Here is a 20,240-nt window from a genome sequence, read left to right as displayed (position 1 = left end):
CGGTACTTGAAATCCAGAATTCTGACTAAAGTACGAATCGGATCGGGACGGGACATGGCTCATTCAATTGCCCGTGAAATAACCTTTAAAACTATATATATGACATCTAATTTGGACCAGTATTTCGCGAATTAAAGACCAGGGAGCTATGACAAACCCCCCCCCCCCCGGCCACAATTTAATACTCATTTCGCTTATAACCCATATTATAACCTATATTATAACCGGGTTATAAACATTGATGTAAACAGTGATATAAACAGTGATATAAACAGTTATAGTTGGCTAATTATAGCTAGTTTTACTCGCACTAACAGAGGGCAACATTGGCTCTTGAGTAAGTTTATATTGTGGGACATCTCTCGGCGCTTGTTCGGGCACATTTGTAGGACTTTGCGCCATAATAGGGTCCAGTGGGTGCCGCACCACGGGACCTCGGGCTATCATGGGAACCCTCACAGTAGCACCCCTTTTGACAACTTTGCCTCGGTTAAAGTTCGACATTTGGCTGATCTGAAAAGTACTTAAATGTGGTGATTTCGGCTATTTTAGGGGCTGAAACGGCTGAAAAATGGCTCAAAACGGCCCAAAACACCTGAAAAACCCTCAATAGACCCTCCCGGGGTGCTAATAATTACCCAATAATCAATTTGGTATGCCCCCGGCATCATTTTCTAGCACCCCGGGAAAGTGGCCAAAAAGTAATGCCAAAATCGTGGCACGTTGCGAAATTTTTTTGAATTCGAAAATTTCACTCGAATTTTTTTGAAAAGTTGGGTTTGACTTGGGAATCAACTTGCAAGTGTTACCCAAGTCTTGGCCAAGACTTGTCAGACTTGTAAGACTTTTTTAAGACTTGCCCAGTACTGGAAAACGAAATAAGACTTGGATTTAGACTTGCCTAGTACTGATATAGACTTGGAGTTCGGTACGGGAAGATTGTACGCAGAGGTTATTCGTTAGCTTTAAACGGACAAATAAAACACCACTGTTGGGTCTGCTTTTCTTTTTAGAGACGGCTATCTACGTTATGTGGCGACTAGATTGCTGCCAGGGTACAGTTACCAATTAAGTGTCTATGCGGCTGCTGATCCAGAGGGGACATTTAGATCACAGGCCAAATTCATCTCTGAAGACACAGGTATAGAAAACAATCGAAATCCCATATCTCACAGATACTACAAAAAAAAACATCCGTATTTTACACCTTCATCTAGTCTGCCACCGTCATTATCTATGTCTTAGCATTGATTAGTTACTATTTTATAGTTTTATGGCAAAAAATTGATCACAGTTATTTTGACTCAGCAGAACTAAACACGGTCAAATTTTAGACGCTAAATATCTAAAAATAATTGTAAAAAACCGCTGAATGATTGTGAGAATTGCTGTCCTTAGCGTCGAACAATATAACGTAAAAATTCGGATATTTGCGCGGGAAATTACATTTTCACCTCGACAGCGTTAAAAAAAATCAGCGCTGAAAACTGCAATTCTTGAATTTACCGGCGAATATTTTTCACCTCGTAATCGCAAACATAAAGAGAAATTCTGAAATCAAACATAAAGAGAAATTCTGAATTCATCACTGACTTAGATTTTTTAACTTCAAGTTACACGAGGGGGTTTTTAAAGTTGAGAGTTTCAGCTCCTGTTCCACCAGAAAGTTTGACAATCACAGAACCCGAGAACGTTCTGCGATCCATCCGCCTATCATTCGATCCGCCATCTGGTGGAAAGTTTGGTGGGTTCCTCGTTGAAGTGGAAGAATTAGAAGATGGAAACGGAGAGAGAAGAAAGAGGAGTTTAAATGGCGGAATTCTAGAAGACAGCGAGGTGGAATTACCATTGAAAGTGGGCAAAAATGAGACAAGCGTGGAATTGTCGTTTGCTAATTATGGATTTGTCTATTCTGTCACACTTCGGTCTCTCAGTCCGAATCAAAAACCAAGTATCGCGTCAGCCAATCAAAACATTATGACAGGTAGAATTTACTTGCATGGTTTGAAAACAGTTAAGCTGGGAAATTTCTTGATAGCAACCGGTACGACTACCTTAAACATCCAAGATATATATATATATATATATATATATATATATATATATATATATCTTGGCTATATATATTTTATATATATATATATATATATATATATATATCTTGGATGTTTAAGGTAGTCGTACCGGTTGCTATCAAGAAATTTCCCAGCTTAACTGTTTTCAAACCATACACTCCCGGGTCAACGATCATACAACTTTCTTTGATTTCGTACTAGGTCATATATGATTCTTATTAATCATACTAGGTCGGTCATATATGATTTGTATGAATTCTTGGTAGTCATACAAGGACCATATATGATTTCCTAGAAATCATACAGGGATCATACAAAAATTTGAACGACTAAAAACTGTATAATTTTGATTTTCTATTGGAGTTTAAAAAAATTCTTGAAAATCATACAAGGTCATATAAGACACATAAAACATTGACTGGTGCCACGAGTTCCGGTATAATGTAGTCAGAGGACTTATTAAATTATTATATCGCAATTGCAAGCAACATTTGATTCCTTGTGTACGCTGAAAGAACAATTTTGCAGTTTGAACTTATTCAGAAAAGGAATTTGAGGTTATATGAATTTTTTTTTGCAAATGACATTGTACGTTAGGGTCTGATGGCGGATCACCATGTGATGCCGGGATATCATATAGATGATGCCCTACGGAATAAAAAAACAGAAAAAAAACATAAATCGTGAAAGATTTTCGGAAAATAGATGCATGATTCTTGGTATTCGTACTAGGATCATATATGATTTCTTGGTAATCATACCAGGGATATATATGATTTCTTTGGTTTCATACAAGGATCGTACTAAGAAATTAAGTATGGACAGTATGAAATCATGTATGATCCTTGTATGAAATCAAAGAAACTTCAAATATATATATATGTATATATATATATATATATATATATATATATGTATATTATATGAAATCAAATATATATATATATATATATATATATATATATATATATATTGCTTGTCAATTTTTGCAATGCATCAATCAGTGGCAAAACTTCGTCACCAATTTTCAATTTGCGTCATTTTGGTCATAATTGAAGGACAGAACTTGATCTTTGTCACTCTTATTCAAAGGTAAACGTAAAAAACTGTCCACGATTGTGAGCAGGTAATCAGCCTCAAATTTTATTGCTCAAATTTTATTAGTTATTACGTGAGACCCAAATTAAAAACTTAATTACTTTTGAGAATCGTGATATATCTAGTTGAAATAACGTCATTTGTGTTCTTAATCCACAATTAATATTCGAGCGCCATTTTGCAATTAATCACCAGATAGGCTTTCTCCAATTTCGGTTTTAATTGAAACTATCTTAATTACTCGGTACTGTAACCATGGACAAGTGAGGCGTTGAAAACTGTAAAGAAGGGTAGTCTTGACAATAGTGACAAAACAGATTGCCAAAAAACAGAGAGATAATGAAAAAAGTGAAGGCCTTTTCTAAAATTGTAACGCTTATAACTGAATAATTAAAACATGGTCGTGAATGAGAGTGACAAATATGATTTAGGCCTACCGTATTAAAAAAAATTAGTCGATTCAATGTTAATTTTTTGCTTTTTCTAAAAAAATCCGCTAATGATAATTGATTTTGTAACTTTTGTTAACTCTTTGTAGAGATGAAAATATTGTCGGTGCAATCGATAACTAGTTTTTTTAAATCAATTATTCATAAGTGAAATTAGAAGCAATTATATGGGTTCTGTATTTTAAAGCGATTTCTTGGTTATTTGATGACAAACTAATGAAATAAATAACTTGTCCCAATCTAGTCGTTCAGGTGGACTCGTTTAAGCAATGTACAAAGCGCCAGATGAAAACGTAACCCTAGTTTTGTATCTGCAATTTTTTTTATTAGTTTTAATAACATGCACACACATTTTTTTCAAGATATAGACAAAAAATTAATCAAAATTGGCCCCATTTTCAATAAATGCGCAATTACTGTAGATGTTGAGTGACTTTTTCGCGCGTAAAATCCTAATTTTTGCTCCATGTAGTACAACAGAACAATTATTGTAAAAACAGTGCCATAACTAATATCATTCTTCAATTATACCAATCAAATTTACGATAGAAGACTTAAATTTTCATTAAGACCATCAAATACATCCCGAGCAGTAGAAACCCCGAAGTTAAGTTTCCCCTGTCTATAATTTCCAAGCAGTTTATCGAAATAAGCTTGTGTTATCTGCAACCAATATTGAACGTTATTAGATTTGCCATACCGATAATTATACAAACGAAAAGTAATATTAGTTTTCCATTAGTATATGTTACTTTTAAGGAGTTTTCCATTTTAGGAATCGAAGATGTGGGTGTGAGAATTGACGAGGTGATTAAGAATTCCGATGAGTGGTGTTTTGTGTGGGAATTGACAAACACGACTGGAGATGTTTTGCTGAACAGAATCAGAATAGAGTTGAATGAGGAAATATTTGCTCTAAGACAGAGCGAATCTTCAGTTATTAATGAGGACTCCGCTAAGGTTGTTGCAAAATTATCTCAACGCTGAATATAGCTACAATATATATCCGCGCTCACTAATTTCATAAAAACTTCAGTATTTGTTTTTGCCTTCTTTGCTATTTTGACAACGACTTTTGTCACCGTTTCAACAACAAAATCACATAATTATTCATGGCGGTAGCTCATTTTCTTCTAGTTGTCTCTATCAATATAATGGTATGTTGAAATTGCAGCCATTCTGGCAATCTGTTCGCTATTTTCCATGCTTTTTTTCATTTTTCGACAAGTACGCCTAAAATAATAGAAACAGTACCGCTTTGCTTTTTTTTTAGTTTGGAGTTGGCTTGAAGTGTGTGGATTTGACACACAATTACACAGAGGACAACATGACATTGGAAATAATAATGTCTAAGTTCCACGAGGCGACAGGTCTATCAAAGTCTGTTTCTCCAGTACTCATCAATTGGAAAACAAAACCAGGTAAGCTGGCTATAAAACCTCTGATCACTTCAGTTATTTATGTTTGATAGCCGCCGCAAGTCTCTCAAACGGCTATTGTTTAGGCGCTCTCCTTTTTTTACAATTCAAAGAATTTGAATTGCATTGGGGCGCTGTCTTTTTTAAAAGATCTGTTCACACATTTTCATGATTTTTGAAGTCAAATTGAAGTCGTGATTTTGGTCACGTCGAAACAGGAAGTGGAGCGAAAAAGCGAGTTGTTTTATGACGTGAAAACTTTTTACTATAATTGTAAAGTAGAGTGAGAAAAAAAGTGTTTGAACAAAAATTCGCTTTCTCTCTAGTGGTTTTTTGTTCACATGAGGCATTTCAACTTTGATTTTCTGTTTTTTTTTATTTTTTGAGCTGATTTTTTTAAAATGGTTTTCAATTCGCACATAATCTGTTCTAGGTCTAGTTTTAAATTTATTCAAAGAAAATTCTTGAATTGTACGTCAGGACTTGTCCTGCTATGTTGTTTTAATTCGCTTTACCTTTGATCACGTTTTTCTTTTTACATAAGTCACGATTTTCACGTTTGACTTCTGACTTACTTCACTCATTGTTTCGACTGAATGGATTTTCAACTCTTTCAAGCATTGAATTACGCAATATAGTGAATACGGTCAAAGTCAAAAGATCAAAATCAAAAGAGACGGAATAAATCGATAAAGCCGGTCAATAAGTCCTTGAAAATTAGGTTATCAAAGTTCATTAGAGTGTTTGCTAGCTGAGCTGATCTCGGTATTAAGCTTATTAGTTTTCAGTTTAGAATCTGAATTGAGTATAATTTTGGAATCTAACCAATACTACTTGCCTAATACTGCTTGCTCGGTATTAAGCTTATTAGTTTTCAGTTTAGAAGCTGAATTGAGTGTAATTTTAGAATCTAACCAATACTGCTTGCCTAATCTAACCAATACTGCTTGCCTAATTGGTTAGAATCTAACCAATACTCTTTGCCAATACTGCTAACCTTGGAAATCAGCTTATCAAAGTGCATTAGAGTGTTTGCTAGCTGAGCTGATATCGGTATTAAGCTTATTAGTTTTCAGTTTAGAAGCTGAATTGAGTATATTTTTAGAATCTAACCAATACTGCTAGCCTAATTGCTTGACTCTGAAAAAAATAACGGAAAAGTCTTCTTTTTTTCTTTTTCTGTTTCAGCCCCGATGTGCATCAAGCGCGTCAACGGCGGCAATTGTCCGGCAATCTGCCGGCTATGTTATTATTGGTATTTCTCCATCATTACATGCAATGGAGAAAATGACTTAGATTCCGACTTTTGTCAAGAAAAAACTAAAAACTTTTCCACTAATTCTAGAAAGAAAACTGGTATTAAAAAATCCAAAGATATTTAAATTATCCATCTCCCTGATTAACTCTCTCTCTCTCTCACACACACACACACACACACACACACAAACACTCACGCCACACGCACATAAACGCACATATACACCAGTTTTTCACCTGGCCCATTCGGTTTGAACCCCTTGATACATCCATTACACTCACGCGCACCTTTCTGATGCTAGCATTTTCAGGCCAGGAATGGCTACAACCGAAATCGATCGTTCACAGATTGTTTGGGAGCAATTCGACCGATGTTAGCCAGTCATGTTTTACTATATTAAAAATTACGTCATTTAGATTTTGTTCAAACTCAGGAAGAAAAGGAATTCATGCCTGTGTTTTTTTCTTTTATTTCTATCTTTTCTCATGAGAGAACGCCCGAAAAAAGTTAAACAGTTTCAATAACTCTCCCCTTGTCAAATGTTATCCCTGGAGCCCTCCCGTTGTGTTGAAATTGCGGTGGCGGGTAAATTGATGAAAATTGAAGGAGTATTTTTTTCTGGGTGTACGAAAAGATTAAAGAGTGGGGCTGCAACGGGAGTACTTTTGAGAAATTACACCTGGCCAAAATAGTGTTGTAAGAGTGAGATGCACTGGGCTGCAATGGGACGACTTCCGAGGAATCAACCCCTGGCCAAAATTTTGGTGTAAGGATGATAAGAAATGGGCTGCAACGTGAGGACTTTTTGAGGAATTGTCCCCTGGCCTAAATAGCGATGTAAGAGTGGGCTGCAATGGGTTGCAATGGGAGAGGTTTAGAAGAATTACTCCGTGGCCGAAATTGTTAAGTGAGAGCGGCTGCAATTTGCTGCAATGGGAGGACTTTTGAGAAATCACCCCCCGCCTAAATAGAGGTGTAAGAGTGGGATGCATTGGGCTGCAATGGGACAACTTTTGAGAAATCAACCCTCGGCCAAAATTTTGGTGTGAGAATGTTAGAAAATGTTCTGCAACGTGAAGACTTTTCAGGAGTTACCCCCTGGACTAACTAGCGATTTAAGAGTGGGCTGCAATGGTTTGCAATGGGAGGGGTTTAGAAGAATTACTCCGTGGCCGAAATTGTTAAGTAAGAGCGGCTGCAATTTGCTGCACTCGGAAGACTTTTGGGGAATTACCCCCTGGCCTAAATAGAGCTGTACGAGTGAGATGCATTGGGCTGCAATGGGACAACTTTTGAGGAATCAAACCCTGGCCAAAATTTCGGCGTAAAAATGGTAAGAAATGGGCTGCAACGTGAGGACTTTTTAGGAATTAACCCCTGACCTAAATAGCAGTGTAAGTGTGGGATAGAATCAGGGTAGTTTTAGAGGAATTACTCCCGGGCCGAAAATTTAAGGTAAAGAGTTGCTGCATTGGGAGGAGTTTTTAGGAAGGATGTAAGAATTGGACTGCCAAGGGAGGTAAAAGGGTGTAAGAATGATGGGTAATTTCTTCAGAGGCGGTAAAAAGTTTTAAGTATTGGGTGGCCATGGGGAAGTAAAACTGTGTAGCAATTCGGCTGCCAAGGAGGGTAAAATGATGTAAGAGTGAGGGGTAATTTGTTTAAGGGAGTAAATCCAACAAATATTAGTCACATAGATGGACTGTCTGGGCAAGCATTGATGGCCTGGAGACTAAGGGAAGACGGCTGAGGGTATAGAGATTTTGGTTTCAAGTCTGTCAGTCTACGAGTATTGGGGGCTAAAACAATGCAACGTTAGAGAGTCCAGGGGGAGGGGTAAATAATGTAGGAGTGGGGGTAACTTGTTGAGAGGTGTAAAATGGTGTAAGAGTGGGACTGCCAAGGGGTATAATGATGTAAGAGTAGGACTACAATTGTTGAATGTATTAGAAGAATGCAAATCACTCTTACATCTTTTTGGGCTGCAAGGGGCTGTCAGGGGTTCATGTGATTTTAAGAGTGAGGGAGTAAAAGATAAATTAACTCGCCACTCATACATCTTTTTGGTGTGTCAAAGGGGGTAAAATGATGTAAGAGTTTGGTGATATTTTTTTCATTACCGCTTCAATCTTACATCATTTTATCGCTTGACGGAGCAAAAAGATGTATGAGTGGTGGGTTGATTTATCTTTCAACGCTCACCCCTATATTTTTTACTCCCCTTGGCAGTCCATTGCAGCCCAAAAAGATGTAAAAGTTTTGAGCTGCATTTTCCTTAAAAAACCCTCACATTGCAGCCCCACTCTTACATCTTTTTGGGAAGAAAAATTGGACCCGTGTCGCACCTTGTATGTATTAGTGTAATTTGAAACTTAATGTCTAAAACTCCGATTGAAATATCATGTTTTGACCAATAATCCACTTTTTTTAGACCAACTGGAAGCTGGATGCTCACGATTGGAATTGAAGTGATATGTTTGTCGTTATTAATGCGTCTTTGTTATGCTTGTTCTCCTATTCGATCTCAATAATCAACCGCTTGAAAAAAATTGGGTTATTCTACTTAATTTTTCGTGTCCAGTTGTCGGATCTTTCATTTTCCTACTGCAGATTTTCCTCATCACAACTGTACATAATAAGTTTATGAGCAAAAATGGTATTTTAAATACTGCTGAGCCGAACTAAACTTGTTCATTTAAAAAATTACTTCAATCGCATGACTTCGATTTCTGCCTTGCATTTTTCATGGCATAATGGGTGTACTGTTTCAGCAATTGATTTTACTCTTCAAACTTCTGTGGAGTGCAAAACATTTTCATGTGACGTCACCATAGCAGACAGGACGCTGCCCCATCGAGACAAGTTTACTTTCATTATGAAAGTGAGTGAATTGTTTATAAAAAAGTTTATGGTATAACGTCTTTTTAGCATTTGATTAGCTGTTGTAGACCTTTGATAGTCATTTGTGGTCGCAGTTTAGATTATGTTTTTCAAAAAAATAGTCAGATGTTACAGTCAATTTTATAGCAAATGATGCTTTGAATTATGAGAAAATTTTTTAATAAATTGTAGTAAAGATGCTCCAAAAAATCATCGTCGCAAATGGAATTTGAAAATTGCAACTTTTTAATATAATTTTTTGGGGGACATTGCTATTGTTGATACCGAGCAGTACATCATTTGTAAATCTTAAGCGAATATTTGGATAATTGAGACAATATTGAGCAAAATTTTTTATTGAATATTTAAAATTGAATATTCGTTAAAAGATTTTCACTAAACTGCTAATTTGGCTTAGCTTCCCGGTTTAGACATTGACGATGCTTCAAGTTAGATGCTTTTAAAAAATAACATTTCCTATTAATGGAATTGAAAACATCTAAGAAAGTCCACGTTTTCGCTATGACTAATGGAAGAAAGCCATTATAATTAAACTACCTAGTTTCATGCAATCATCCACTGTTGCAATTTAGTCAACTCCGATAGCTGCTTTACCTTAGGAGTTACAAAAGTTGTGACTTTTTTGGCAATTTTTAAATGGCCTTTTAAATTGGAATGATTCTTTGTTAGTCTGCTTCGTAGTCTCGTTGTTCAGCAAGTACGAATGCAAACAAAAACGAAAAAAAAACAATTTTTGCTTTTGCAAAAATGTAAACTTCTTAAAACAATTGAGCTCCACATTGTAAAAAGGACATGCACGACCGAAGACTTGTCCTCAGATTGACAATTAAAATGCTGTTTCTGGAAAAACAATGAAAAAAACCCATGAAAAAAGAAAACAATTTTTGACCCAAAAGCACCCATGAAAAGGCTGCCCTAGATTGCTCTAACCATGAAAATAACTTTACCTAGAGTTCCAATTAGGAATCTCGACTGTGTAATTTAATTCAATAAAGGCCCTCCCCACTAGACTTTTCGAGTTTTTTCATAAGTCTTACACCTGGATAAGACTGTGATCAGGTTAATTTATTGAAGAAAATTATTGTTTGATTGCGAAAGGCTTAAGGTTTAATCGACAAAAAAAAATTACTTATGCTGTTTATAGGTTTCAAAATACGGTGTCGATGAATCACTTGAGAGTCACTCGAACCAGACATTTGCAGGATCGGATTGTGATCAAATGCCATCCTCTTGCATATTTAGCCTGACCCAACTAGAACCCTTGTCAAATTACACGGTAGATATTGAAATGCAACTCTTCGGCACCAAACTGCCGCTTCAATTCACAAATCGCATCACTACTCTTAAAGGTAAGCTTTGCAGGCAGTAGACTGGTTCATTTATTGACATTGAGTCTCGAACGTCATGCGTTAGTGATACAAAGCCGTAAGAACAAGAAACTGCCACAGTCGATTTCATATTACCTTGGCTGTCTTGCAAGATCTTGCAAGGTTTTTCTCCGAAAGATCATGGAAGAACTTGCAAACTCTGCCCTGGTTGTTGTGCACATATTTTCAATTGAGCGTGTGGGCTCTTTCTACAATTAGCAGCTGATTTTCTTGCCGTCTTTCCAAACATTGCTCAGCTAAATTGAAGCAAAACTTAGTAGCCAAATCCACATAAGAAGGATTGTGTGATTTCGCGCATATTTTGGAAGTTTTTCGGCCCGAAAATTGTTTGTTCCGGCTATCTGATGATTCTTTTTTTTTTGATCAAATTAGTCTTTTCTTTACAAATTAGTCTTGCTGGTTTGAACTCCATAGGGTAAAGAAATTAAAGTTTCAAGTTGAATACTTTAGTGGTATTGCGTATTTTGCCCTGACTCACCGATTATTCTATTTTTGTTTTCCTCTTCAGAAACTGGAGTGGGCGATGACGGGACAAAACCCTTCATTGTAGTACTGATATGTTTCTCAGTCCTCATTGTGGTCTGTGCCTTGATTGCAGGTGTGGTCTATTGGTACACACGAGACAAAAGGTACACCCTAATTAGTATGCTTAAGCTAACATATCAGATGCGAACCAGTTGACAAACTGACCCTTCTTACCCCTTTTTTGACCCTTATATGTGCTCGTACAAATTTCACTTGATAGAAATCGGAGTTGAAAAAGGCCTGCACGTTGAAAAATATGGGGCAATTAGTTGAGAGTCAACGTAAACGCTTTTTCCACGCTCTTCAAATCCATTGCAATTTTATAATGAAGTTTGAACTGTGACTTGTGTTTATAATTTTCAACATGGGATCTCATGACAGCCACTGTACTTTTCATTGGCAAAAAATGCATAGCAGGACCAGTCCTGAATTACGGTTCAAAAGAACTGAACAAATAGCAACCATCATCATCAGGCTCCTTCGAAGAACAGCCTCCGATAGCAAACAAATCATATACCAAGACGTCCACGAAAGTAAACAGAGCACCACAAAAATCTAAAAGCGAACTTATTTCATTTCCATTTTTAGACATATAGAGTTATTGACGTTTTTATATCCGACAACGTCAACTTTGAATGAACTTTGCAACTTTGCACATTAGGAGTTTAGACAACAAAAACCAACTTTGTAGAAAACCACTGAGAGACAAAGTGAAGGACAAAACACAAAGGACAGAGGGCAAAAACCTGTCTTTACGATGTCATTGAAAATATATGACAACAAAGTCATTGAAACCCGCAACTCACATTTGAACGTTTTGACCTCCATTGAACTATTCAATAATGGAAAGCACGTAAGAAGTTTTATGCAAATAACTGGCGGACCACGCAACAAAAGGAGAAACATATGAAAGCAACAAAAGTATTGAAGACAAACTTTGTCAAAATCAGTGACAAAAATTAGTAAAACGTCCAAACGTTCTTGAAAAGGAGTTGTGTCAATGTGATGAAAACTGTCAGTTTGGATTAAAATTACTCAATAATGTCAAAGACGACTTAATGGAGAGCATTGAGACCTGTTTTTAGTGAGACTAAGTGACGGGTGACAAAGCAACTACAAAAACTCGCAAGATGTTGGAACTTAAAGTTTGCAATTGAAAGAAAAAACTGTGATAAGCTCCAAACATTCGAGAGGTCAATTACACCTACCATCAATGAGAATAAGTGATAGAACAGCAAAAAAAGAGACAAAAGTGGCCAAAATGAAAAAGAAGCTAGTGTTTTTCGAAACCAAGTAGTGTCAAATCGTCGAAACCGTTAGATAATATAAATTTATTTAAAGTGTTGACTTATAGAAAAAACATTTCTAACATTAAAAAAACTAAGACTAAATGAAAGAACGATAAAAGACTAAAAAAACTCAAAAAATTGCTAGTTTAAAACAATTAAAGTCATAATGGTTAAAATCGTTGCCTTTTGTTCAAATAAAAACGACAAATTACCTGTATCTCAACGGAGAGCCATGGAGACCTATCATTAAGGACATTATACAACAAAGCAGCCAAAGTAACTACAAGACGGCCTGAACTCGAAACTTCTCCTATATTTTATGAAGACAACTATCGTAAAAGTCTTTCAAAACCCCTTGTTACCTGCTGAGTGGCTTAAATAACTGCCAATTTGCAGTACTTGAATACAAGCATGACATTTTAAAACGAGTGGTGCAGAAAAAGATGGAGAAAACAAACTCAAAGAGCTGCACATGAAAAACTTTTTGCTCTCAGAAAATAAAAAATCTGTTTAAACACAATTTTCTCGCCTCATTTGAAAGCAATTTGAAAAAAAAAGTCACTCATTCCTCCAGCGTGATTAAAATCTTGACTTCAATTTCACATCTCTTTGACAACAAACGTTGGAAGAAAGTGTGAGCACACCTTAAAAATACTAAAAACCAAGCAGGACAAGTCGTTACCTACAATTCAGGTCTTTTTCATTGACTAAACAAGAAACTTGACTTAGATTGAAATATGAATGGATTGAGATAGATTAAGAAAAACACTAGTGAATAATTCCGATCAAAACGTTTGAAAAACAGCGAACCGAAATGTCCAATTGGAGCGTGCGAACAAAAAACCACTGGTGATAAGACGAATTTTTTTTTCAAACTCTGTTTTCAGTTTCTACTTTTAAAATTGAGTTTAAAAAGCTAAGCTGCCAACCCAGTTTTTGGCTCCACTTCCTGTTTCGGCGTGGCCAAAATCATCACTTTACTTTGACTTCAAAGATCAAGAAGTTGTGCGAGCAGATCTTAATAAAACAATTATTGCATAACAAAGGCAAGTCATTATAGCGAACAAACTTGAACTATATACAAAAAGTGAAAAAAAAACAAAAAATAATCAAAAGTTTCATTTTTGTCATATTTCAAAACAAAATGCCGTGTTGAACCAACTTAACTGTACTCAACTGGTATACAGGTATTCCTTAACTATTAAGTTTCTTTTGACATCCCACTACTTACCTACTGCAGTTAAATCAAAACAATAAGCAGAAAATGGCCAAATTTGTTTAAAAATCGGCAAAAAAACCGGAAAACCTCCAAGTAAGCAAAAAAATATGTCACTTACGAGAAACCGTCAAGCCGCTCTTGAAACAACCCTAAATTTAGAAAATACTATAACCAAATCATTTAAACAAAAAAATGAAAATAAAAACTGTTCTAAAAAGCCGCACCTGAAAAAATGTGGCTCACCCACAGGAAATTGCTCTCAAACCTCAATTTCTAGCACTCTCAAAAACAAAGATCTGAACAAAAACCACTCTCTTTTCGCTCCACACTTCAATTTAGTTCGGCGCCCAATCCACTCAAATAATTTTCATGCTTCAAGATACAATCCAATAAAAATGATTAAAAAAGACACTACTCCAATACTACACTTCGAGTGGCAAAAGAGGTTGTCTCAATACAATTCAAGTTTTTTGAAATGTTAAGAAAGACAGTGCACCAATACAATCCCAATTCTTTGAATTATGAAAAACTGACAAATCATGATTTCCAAAACTCCCCGAGCTTAAATTCAAGCAATTACCGTTATGAATTCTGTTCACACATATATTAGATCTGTTTATATTAATCCAATGAAAACTGGCCCGGGCATTACTTGATCCATACGGAACTTAATATACAATTGGTCGTACTATTATTTAACCCTGGAAAAGCTTCTCCTAGATAGAACTGTAAATGTAATCTTTCAGCCCATCGCAAGAGTACGTGGCATCTGTGTATGACAAAGGAACTGAAGCTGTTTATGACGACTATGGAGCGCCAAAAAAGTTGTACGTAAGGTACGCAAATTGAATGTAATATAGCTAAATATTGAACAAAGATTTCACGATAAAAGTTAAATCGGTCATAGGATTTTTCCGTTCCCCCATATTACATAATAAATCAATATGTAAAAAATACTGCACATGCTTTCGGGGGTGTAACTAAAAATTTTGGTCGCAAGCTGAAAAAATCCTGGTAACAAGAATGATTGAGACCACCAGTTTGTCATTGTATTATTACCCCCGAAATTTTGTTGGTTGGGTTTTTGAACAAATTTAATTGTCAAGCCAACAGGATAAAACAACACGACTATTATTATGTCCTTGAATCATTTCTGTTAATTCTGGTAACAAAAAGTTTGGGTCCTTCGTTGTTCCAACCTCCTGGAAAGATTCATGAACTACAAGGAAGAATGTTTCTGTTGAGCCAATTTGGTGAACCGTTAATTTTACAAAGAGAATCCAAAAAGTTTCTAACAGAGATTTTAAAACTTCTGATTTATCTCTGTTTATTATTCAGCGCGTAGAGTCGCGAAAAAACACAAAAAAAGAACAATTATGATTAATTCATAAGGAAGTTATGGCTGTCGTATGATTTTAGAACTAAATGATTCAAATCTGTAATAATATATTTTAAACCGGGAAGATTTTCTCCGAGATAAAACTGTAAATGTTTCAGCCCAGCGCACGTGGCGCCGGTGTATGAAAAAGGAATTGGAACTGTATACGACGAATACGGATCGCCACAAAAATTGTACGTAATATAACAAAAAACTGCAACAATGATTCTACAGTAAAAGTTGATTTGGTCTCAGAAATAGTTGATACCGCCAAATTGTAATTGTATCATTACTCCCGGAAAATGAAGGCTTGGATATTTCTATTAATTTCATTATAATAAAGCTATAAGGAGAAAAAAACCGATTATAATCCGTGTCCTGTACTACTTGTTTTCGAAACGCCTTGATTAAATTTGTTAAGATAAAAGTGGGGTTGTTGCAACCCCCCCCCCCCGAAATGGCTGTCGAACTTCAATCATAAAATTAAAGGCGGGGTTTTTCTTTTGAGCCAATTTGCTGGACCGCTTTCTACAAAGAACACCCAAACTGGTATAATGGAAAGTAATTGAAAATGACAAACTTTTTAGGAAATAATTTTGAGCCCATTACCTCCAAAGTCCCTTGGCTAACCAAATACCAGAACACATGAAAAGATTAAAGTGTTTCATATGATTCAAAATAAAGGCAGCTTGTGAAACGATGTAGAACGGTAGAACTGAGATCTGAAAAACGTGCTTTCTTAAGTAGATTAAAAAACAGTGACACAAAATTTCCACACCATAAACATGTTCAATTTTCTGTTTATCAGAAAAACCTAATTAACAACAACTGGTTTTTACGCACAATGCTGACTTCTTCGGCTGATTTTTGATAAGATCAGAGTCATAAAACCAGAAAAGCTCAAAACGCTTTAAAATTTGCCAAAATTAGTACTGTGTTTAAAGTTTTGTTGATGATGGCCCCCAATTTGAAAACTGCCCCAATCAATTTGTACCCTCCAACCAATCCAATCAACGATTTGTCTGTTTGGAACTTTTATTTAGTCAATATTTTCGATAATCAGCCGTATCTACTTGATTTGCGTCATCTAATTATTTGCATCTTTGTTTTTGTTTTTAAGAGTTGTTTTTTTCAGAGGTACTGTGAGGCAAACTTTTATAGGAGAGAGTTTTGAACATCAATTGCATGTTTTAGATATTCTAGAATGCTCAAATATGGTCTGAAGATCGGCTGTAGAAAAAAAGACGAAAGCAGTAGTTTCCACTTTTATTAAAAATTTTGGATTATCTTTTATTAAGCTGTAATAAATTATAGTAACGAAACCAAAATTTTTTTCAAAGAACTTGTTGCTCATTTTTGATTGAAACTGGTAGTGGATGATACTTTTAACTGAACTCATAAATTTTTTTTAAACAATTTTTCTAGAACAAAATTGAGTTCCAGAGTGTTTAGCTTATTATGCTGTTTAGATTAATTAATAATACTAAACGCTCACGTTTTTTTAAAATAATTTTTCGTCCAGCTATTTTCAAACCTTTGATTATGATTTTAATTTTTATGACTTTAATTTAATTGTTTTATCGAAACCATTAAGAAATTATAAACCAAACTGGCTTGATTTTGTTCCTTTTTTAAGACAACTCCTTTTATTCGGGCATATTTTGATGGTCTAGATGTCGACTATAGTGCGGTACTCCATATAATATAAGCAACTCGATCTCTCAACTCATTTGTGTGCTTTGCAGGTACAAAGAGGGTGTCTATACAAACCCAGCCCTCGAGTACAAAAACCCGGATATTATTGACGAAGAATTACAATCAAACTACTATGACATGATGATGGCGGCTTATGGAGGAAACATTCCCTCGAATTCCAACTATTTCATTCCAGACGGAGATGAAAGCAAAGATATTATCTATCCAAGTACGCCAGGGTACCTCCCTATGAACGGGGAAAATGAGGAGATTTATCCTTCTACTTCGGGGTATGGGGACTATATTGATCCCAGAACAGATCAAGGAGCGACCGCCCCTGAGCTAGAGGGGACAACTTCTGTTAATGCGGACACCAGATTAGATAGATATGTGAACATGGGAGAAACAGTGCCCTCAGACACGACTGTGAAGGATCTGAGCAAAAGACAAACCAAGTATCACTTTTCGTGCAGGCCAACAAACACGCAACATGGGTCTGGACAATAATACTACCAAAAATATTTTCCGACAAAAAATAAACGAAGTGCTCTTTTGACCTCGTAAAGTCTTCAATTGTTTATATAAATTATTTGTCATGGATAAGATCTATACGCTTGACAAACTTTATAGTTTGATGATTTCAAATTTAGATTAAACAAAAATTCATGAAAATTTTATTTTAGTTAACACTATTATTCTTGATCAATCAACTCACTCCAAGCAAATTGAAAATGAAACTTAAAATTAGCAATGACTTCTATAATATTATAATTTAATATCATTTTTATATGATATTGTTTCTTTTTCGCAAGATTCTCAACTTGTTAAACGAAACAATCCCTGCTGCACTTTCGCGAACGTGTTTTAATGCTATTTGTTCATGTTAATGAATTAGAAGATAATATTTGTGTGTGATGGATGAAAGAGCTCAATTAAATGGCACTAGTCTTTATGAATTAAAATAATCAAAAACGAACAAAAAATTGTTATTATTATACTACGATTCTATAGTATCACGTAATTAATTGACTGAAAGAGACCAATACGCCTAGTAAAACCAATAATCATTAGGGTCCAAAAGTCTAAAATGTTTAGCTTGCAATTGCACGTATTTTATGGTTGTTTCGTTTGATGGTGAGCTCAAAATAAGCCGAAGTAAGAGGAATTCAACAACAAGCCGAAATTTATATAATAGTTATTCCATCTTTCAGAAACTATACATCTTTAACTTTTACAGTCAAGATGGCGTGCTGGGTTATGGATTTTCGCGAGCGGAATAAAAAGCGTTTTTAACTAAGTAGAAAAATTAACTTCTCAAAATGAGAGAATAACAAAATAATATTTTACCGTAGAAATAAGAGATTTACAGGAGAGATCTGATTATTAGATGAAGATGGTTATTTAATTTTGGGGATGGAAAAAGGTTCAAAAATCAGCTGTATATATAACCATTATCAGTGCAAGAAAGTCAAGATATGAAACTAATCTTAGCACCTTGATTTACAGTGGGAGTCGCAAGGGTTACCCAATATGGTTTTCTTCTGCGAATTTCCTAGAAATCAGTTGCATGGGGTACCATAGTTGGTATACCTTTACACTTTTCTAAGAATTCTTCCACATTTCCGGTTGTAGCACAATCATTCAATACATGCTGGAAAGTTTTTTTATCAAATAATCTCACTCTAAGTATAGTTATCTAGATTCAGCAATCTGAACCGAATATTGATTCTAAGCACCATTTCTTGACTATTCTTTTACGTAAACGTTGTGATTATAATTAATTTGCTCCTGTCTTGGTAGTCTGATAAGTTAAACTTTCCTTTTATTAATTCTCACTAAGTTCATGACTATAGTTTGATCGGTATTCTACCACCCCCACTCAGACTTGAGCTGATTGCGTAGAGTCTGTTCCCATGAAAACAGTTCTGAATGTTTCCACCTTCGATACGGGTAAAGATTTCGTGAAGATGTCGGCAGCCATTTTGTCAGTAGGAACGCAATGAATTGGAATAGTCCTATCTTCCGTCTTGTCTCGAATGAAGTGAAATTTTGACTCAATCTGTTTGCTCCTCTTGTGCATGACTGGGTTTTTGGCACAATTTGATACAACTCTGGTTGTCCTCTCCAATTGCTATTGGATGTCTCTGCTGGAAACCAAAATCCTCCAGAAGTTGTTTCAGATACAATGCTTCTTGAACTGCTGCTGCCATGCCCTGACTTTCTGCTTCTGATGAAAAAAGAGCAACTGTGGCCTGCTTCCTGACACCCCAGCTGAGTGCTGCGCCACGTCCGTTAAGCTTGAAGTGATAGCTGGTCGTTGATTTTCTGTCGTTCACATCACCAGACCAGTCTGAATCACTTTCCCACACTAAATCATAACTAGCTTCTGTTGTGTAAGTAATGATTTCTGACCTCGTCTGTTTGGCCAGATACAGAAGTGATACAAACAAGCTTCTGTAGATCCTCTGGTCCAATACTTCATCTCCGTTCTGTGGTGTCTGAAGTTTCAAATTCAAATCAGCTGGAGTTCTTGACGGTTTGCATTGATCCATTTGAAACCGCTCAAGCATTGTTTCGATGTAGCGTTGTAGGTCGACTGTGACATTGCCCTCTTCTCGTCTGATTCTTAGACCCAGAAACCAGTGTAATCTCCATATGAAATGTTGCCTCGAGTGCCTTTTTGACATCGGAGGTCACTGTCATTCTTCTTGATGCTACTATGATGTCGTCAACAGGACCAAGGTGAAGGTGTGACCCTCTGTCTCTGCTCGCGTGAACATGCAATGATCGTTCCTGCTTCTGGTGAACCCCTGTCTCAGTAGGAAGTTTGCCAGTTCCTTATACCAGTTGTTTGCTGCCTGTTTAAAACCATAAATTGATTTATTCAGTCGACATACTAACTTCTCTCCATCTGATCCTTGTTTGACCAACTCCTACGGCTGTTCCAGACACACTTCTTCCTCTATTGGTGAGCGCAGGAAAGCCGTCTTGACATCAAACTGGTGCATCACATGTCCCTGCTTCGCTGATAGTTGAAGTAGAATCCTGAATGTCTCTGGCTTACAAATAGGTGCGAAATTCTCAAAGTAGTCCAGTCCTTCCACTCGTTTGAAGATTTGTGACACATAGCGTGCTTTGTATTTGTCAACTTGACCACTGGGTCCCAATTTCATTTTGTAGACCCATTTTCCGGTATGACGTCCCTGTCTGTGGGTGGTCTCACTAGGTTCCAGGTCTCGTTGTCTTGGAGTGCCTTGACCTCGTCCTTCATTGCCCGGTGCCTCTGGTCCCAATCGTCACTTTGCTTGGTTTTTTAGACTGTTTTGGGTTCCACATAGTCGTTCTCAATCACAGCAAGATGGGTCCTGACTTCTCCAACAAATTGCGTAACATTCCTTGCTCGTTTTCCTCGTCTTGGTTCTGCCCTGTCCGCCTGCTCCAGTGCCTCTTCAAACAAGAAGCCAACTGTCACTGACTGTGAGAAGTCCTCTGTGTCACTGTCTTCCAGTGACTCTGAGTTTCTGAGATTCTCTCTTGTTGCAGTAGA

General features: G+C 36.3%; 1 protein-coding gene across 1 annotated transcript; it reads left to right on the top strand.

The window, feature by feature from the left end:
• The first annotated feature begins 445 nt into the window (after positions 1-445).
• On the top strand, positions 446-17,406 carry LOC142337987 (uncharacterized). Its single transcript, XM_075387621.1, has 11 exons — positions 446-489; positions 1,014-1,141; positions 1,649-1,984; positions 4,398-4,582; positions 4,896-5,043; positions 9,070-9,179; positions 10,344-10,548; positions 11,096-11,216; positions 14,367-14,456; positions 15,118-15,192; positions 16,744-17,406. The coding sequence occupies exons 1-11, from the start codon at positions 446-448 to the stop codon at positions 17,198-17,200; spliced, it is 1,899 nt and encodes a 632-aa protein (XP_075243736.1). The 3' UTR covers positions 17,201-17,406.
• The last annotated feature ends 2,834 nt before the right edge of the window (positions 17,407-20,240 follow it).

The sequence above is a fragment of the Convolutriloba macropyga genome, chromosome 4 (assembly GCF_964194025.1).
Source record: "Convolutriloba macropyga chromosome 4, txConMacr16.3, whole genome shotgun sequence".
NCBI lineage: Eukaryota > Metazoa > Xenacoelomorpha > Acoela > Convolutidae > Convolutriloba > Convolutriloba macropyga.
This window is presented reverse-complemented; position numbering and strand designations above follow the sequence as displayed.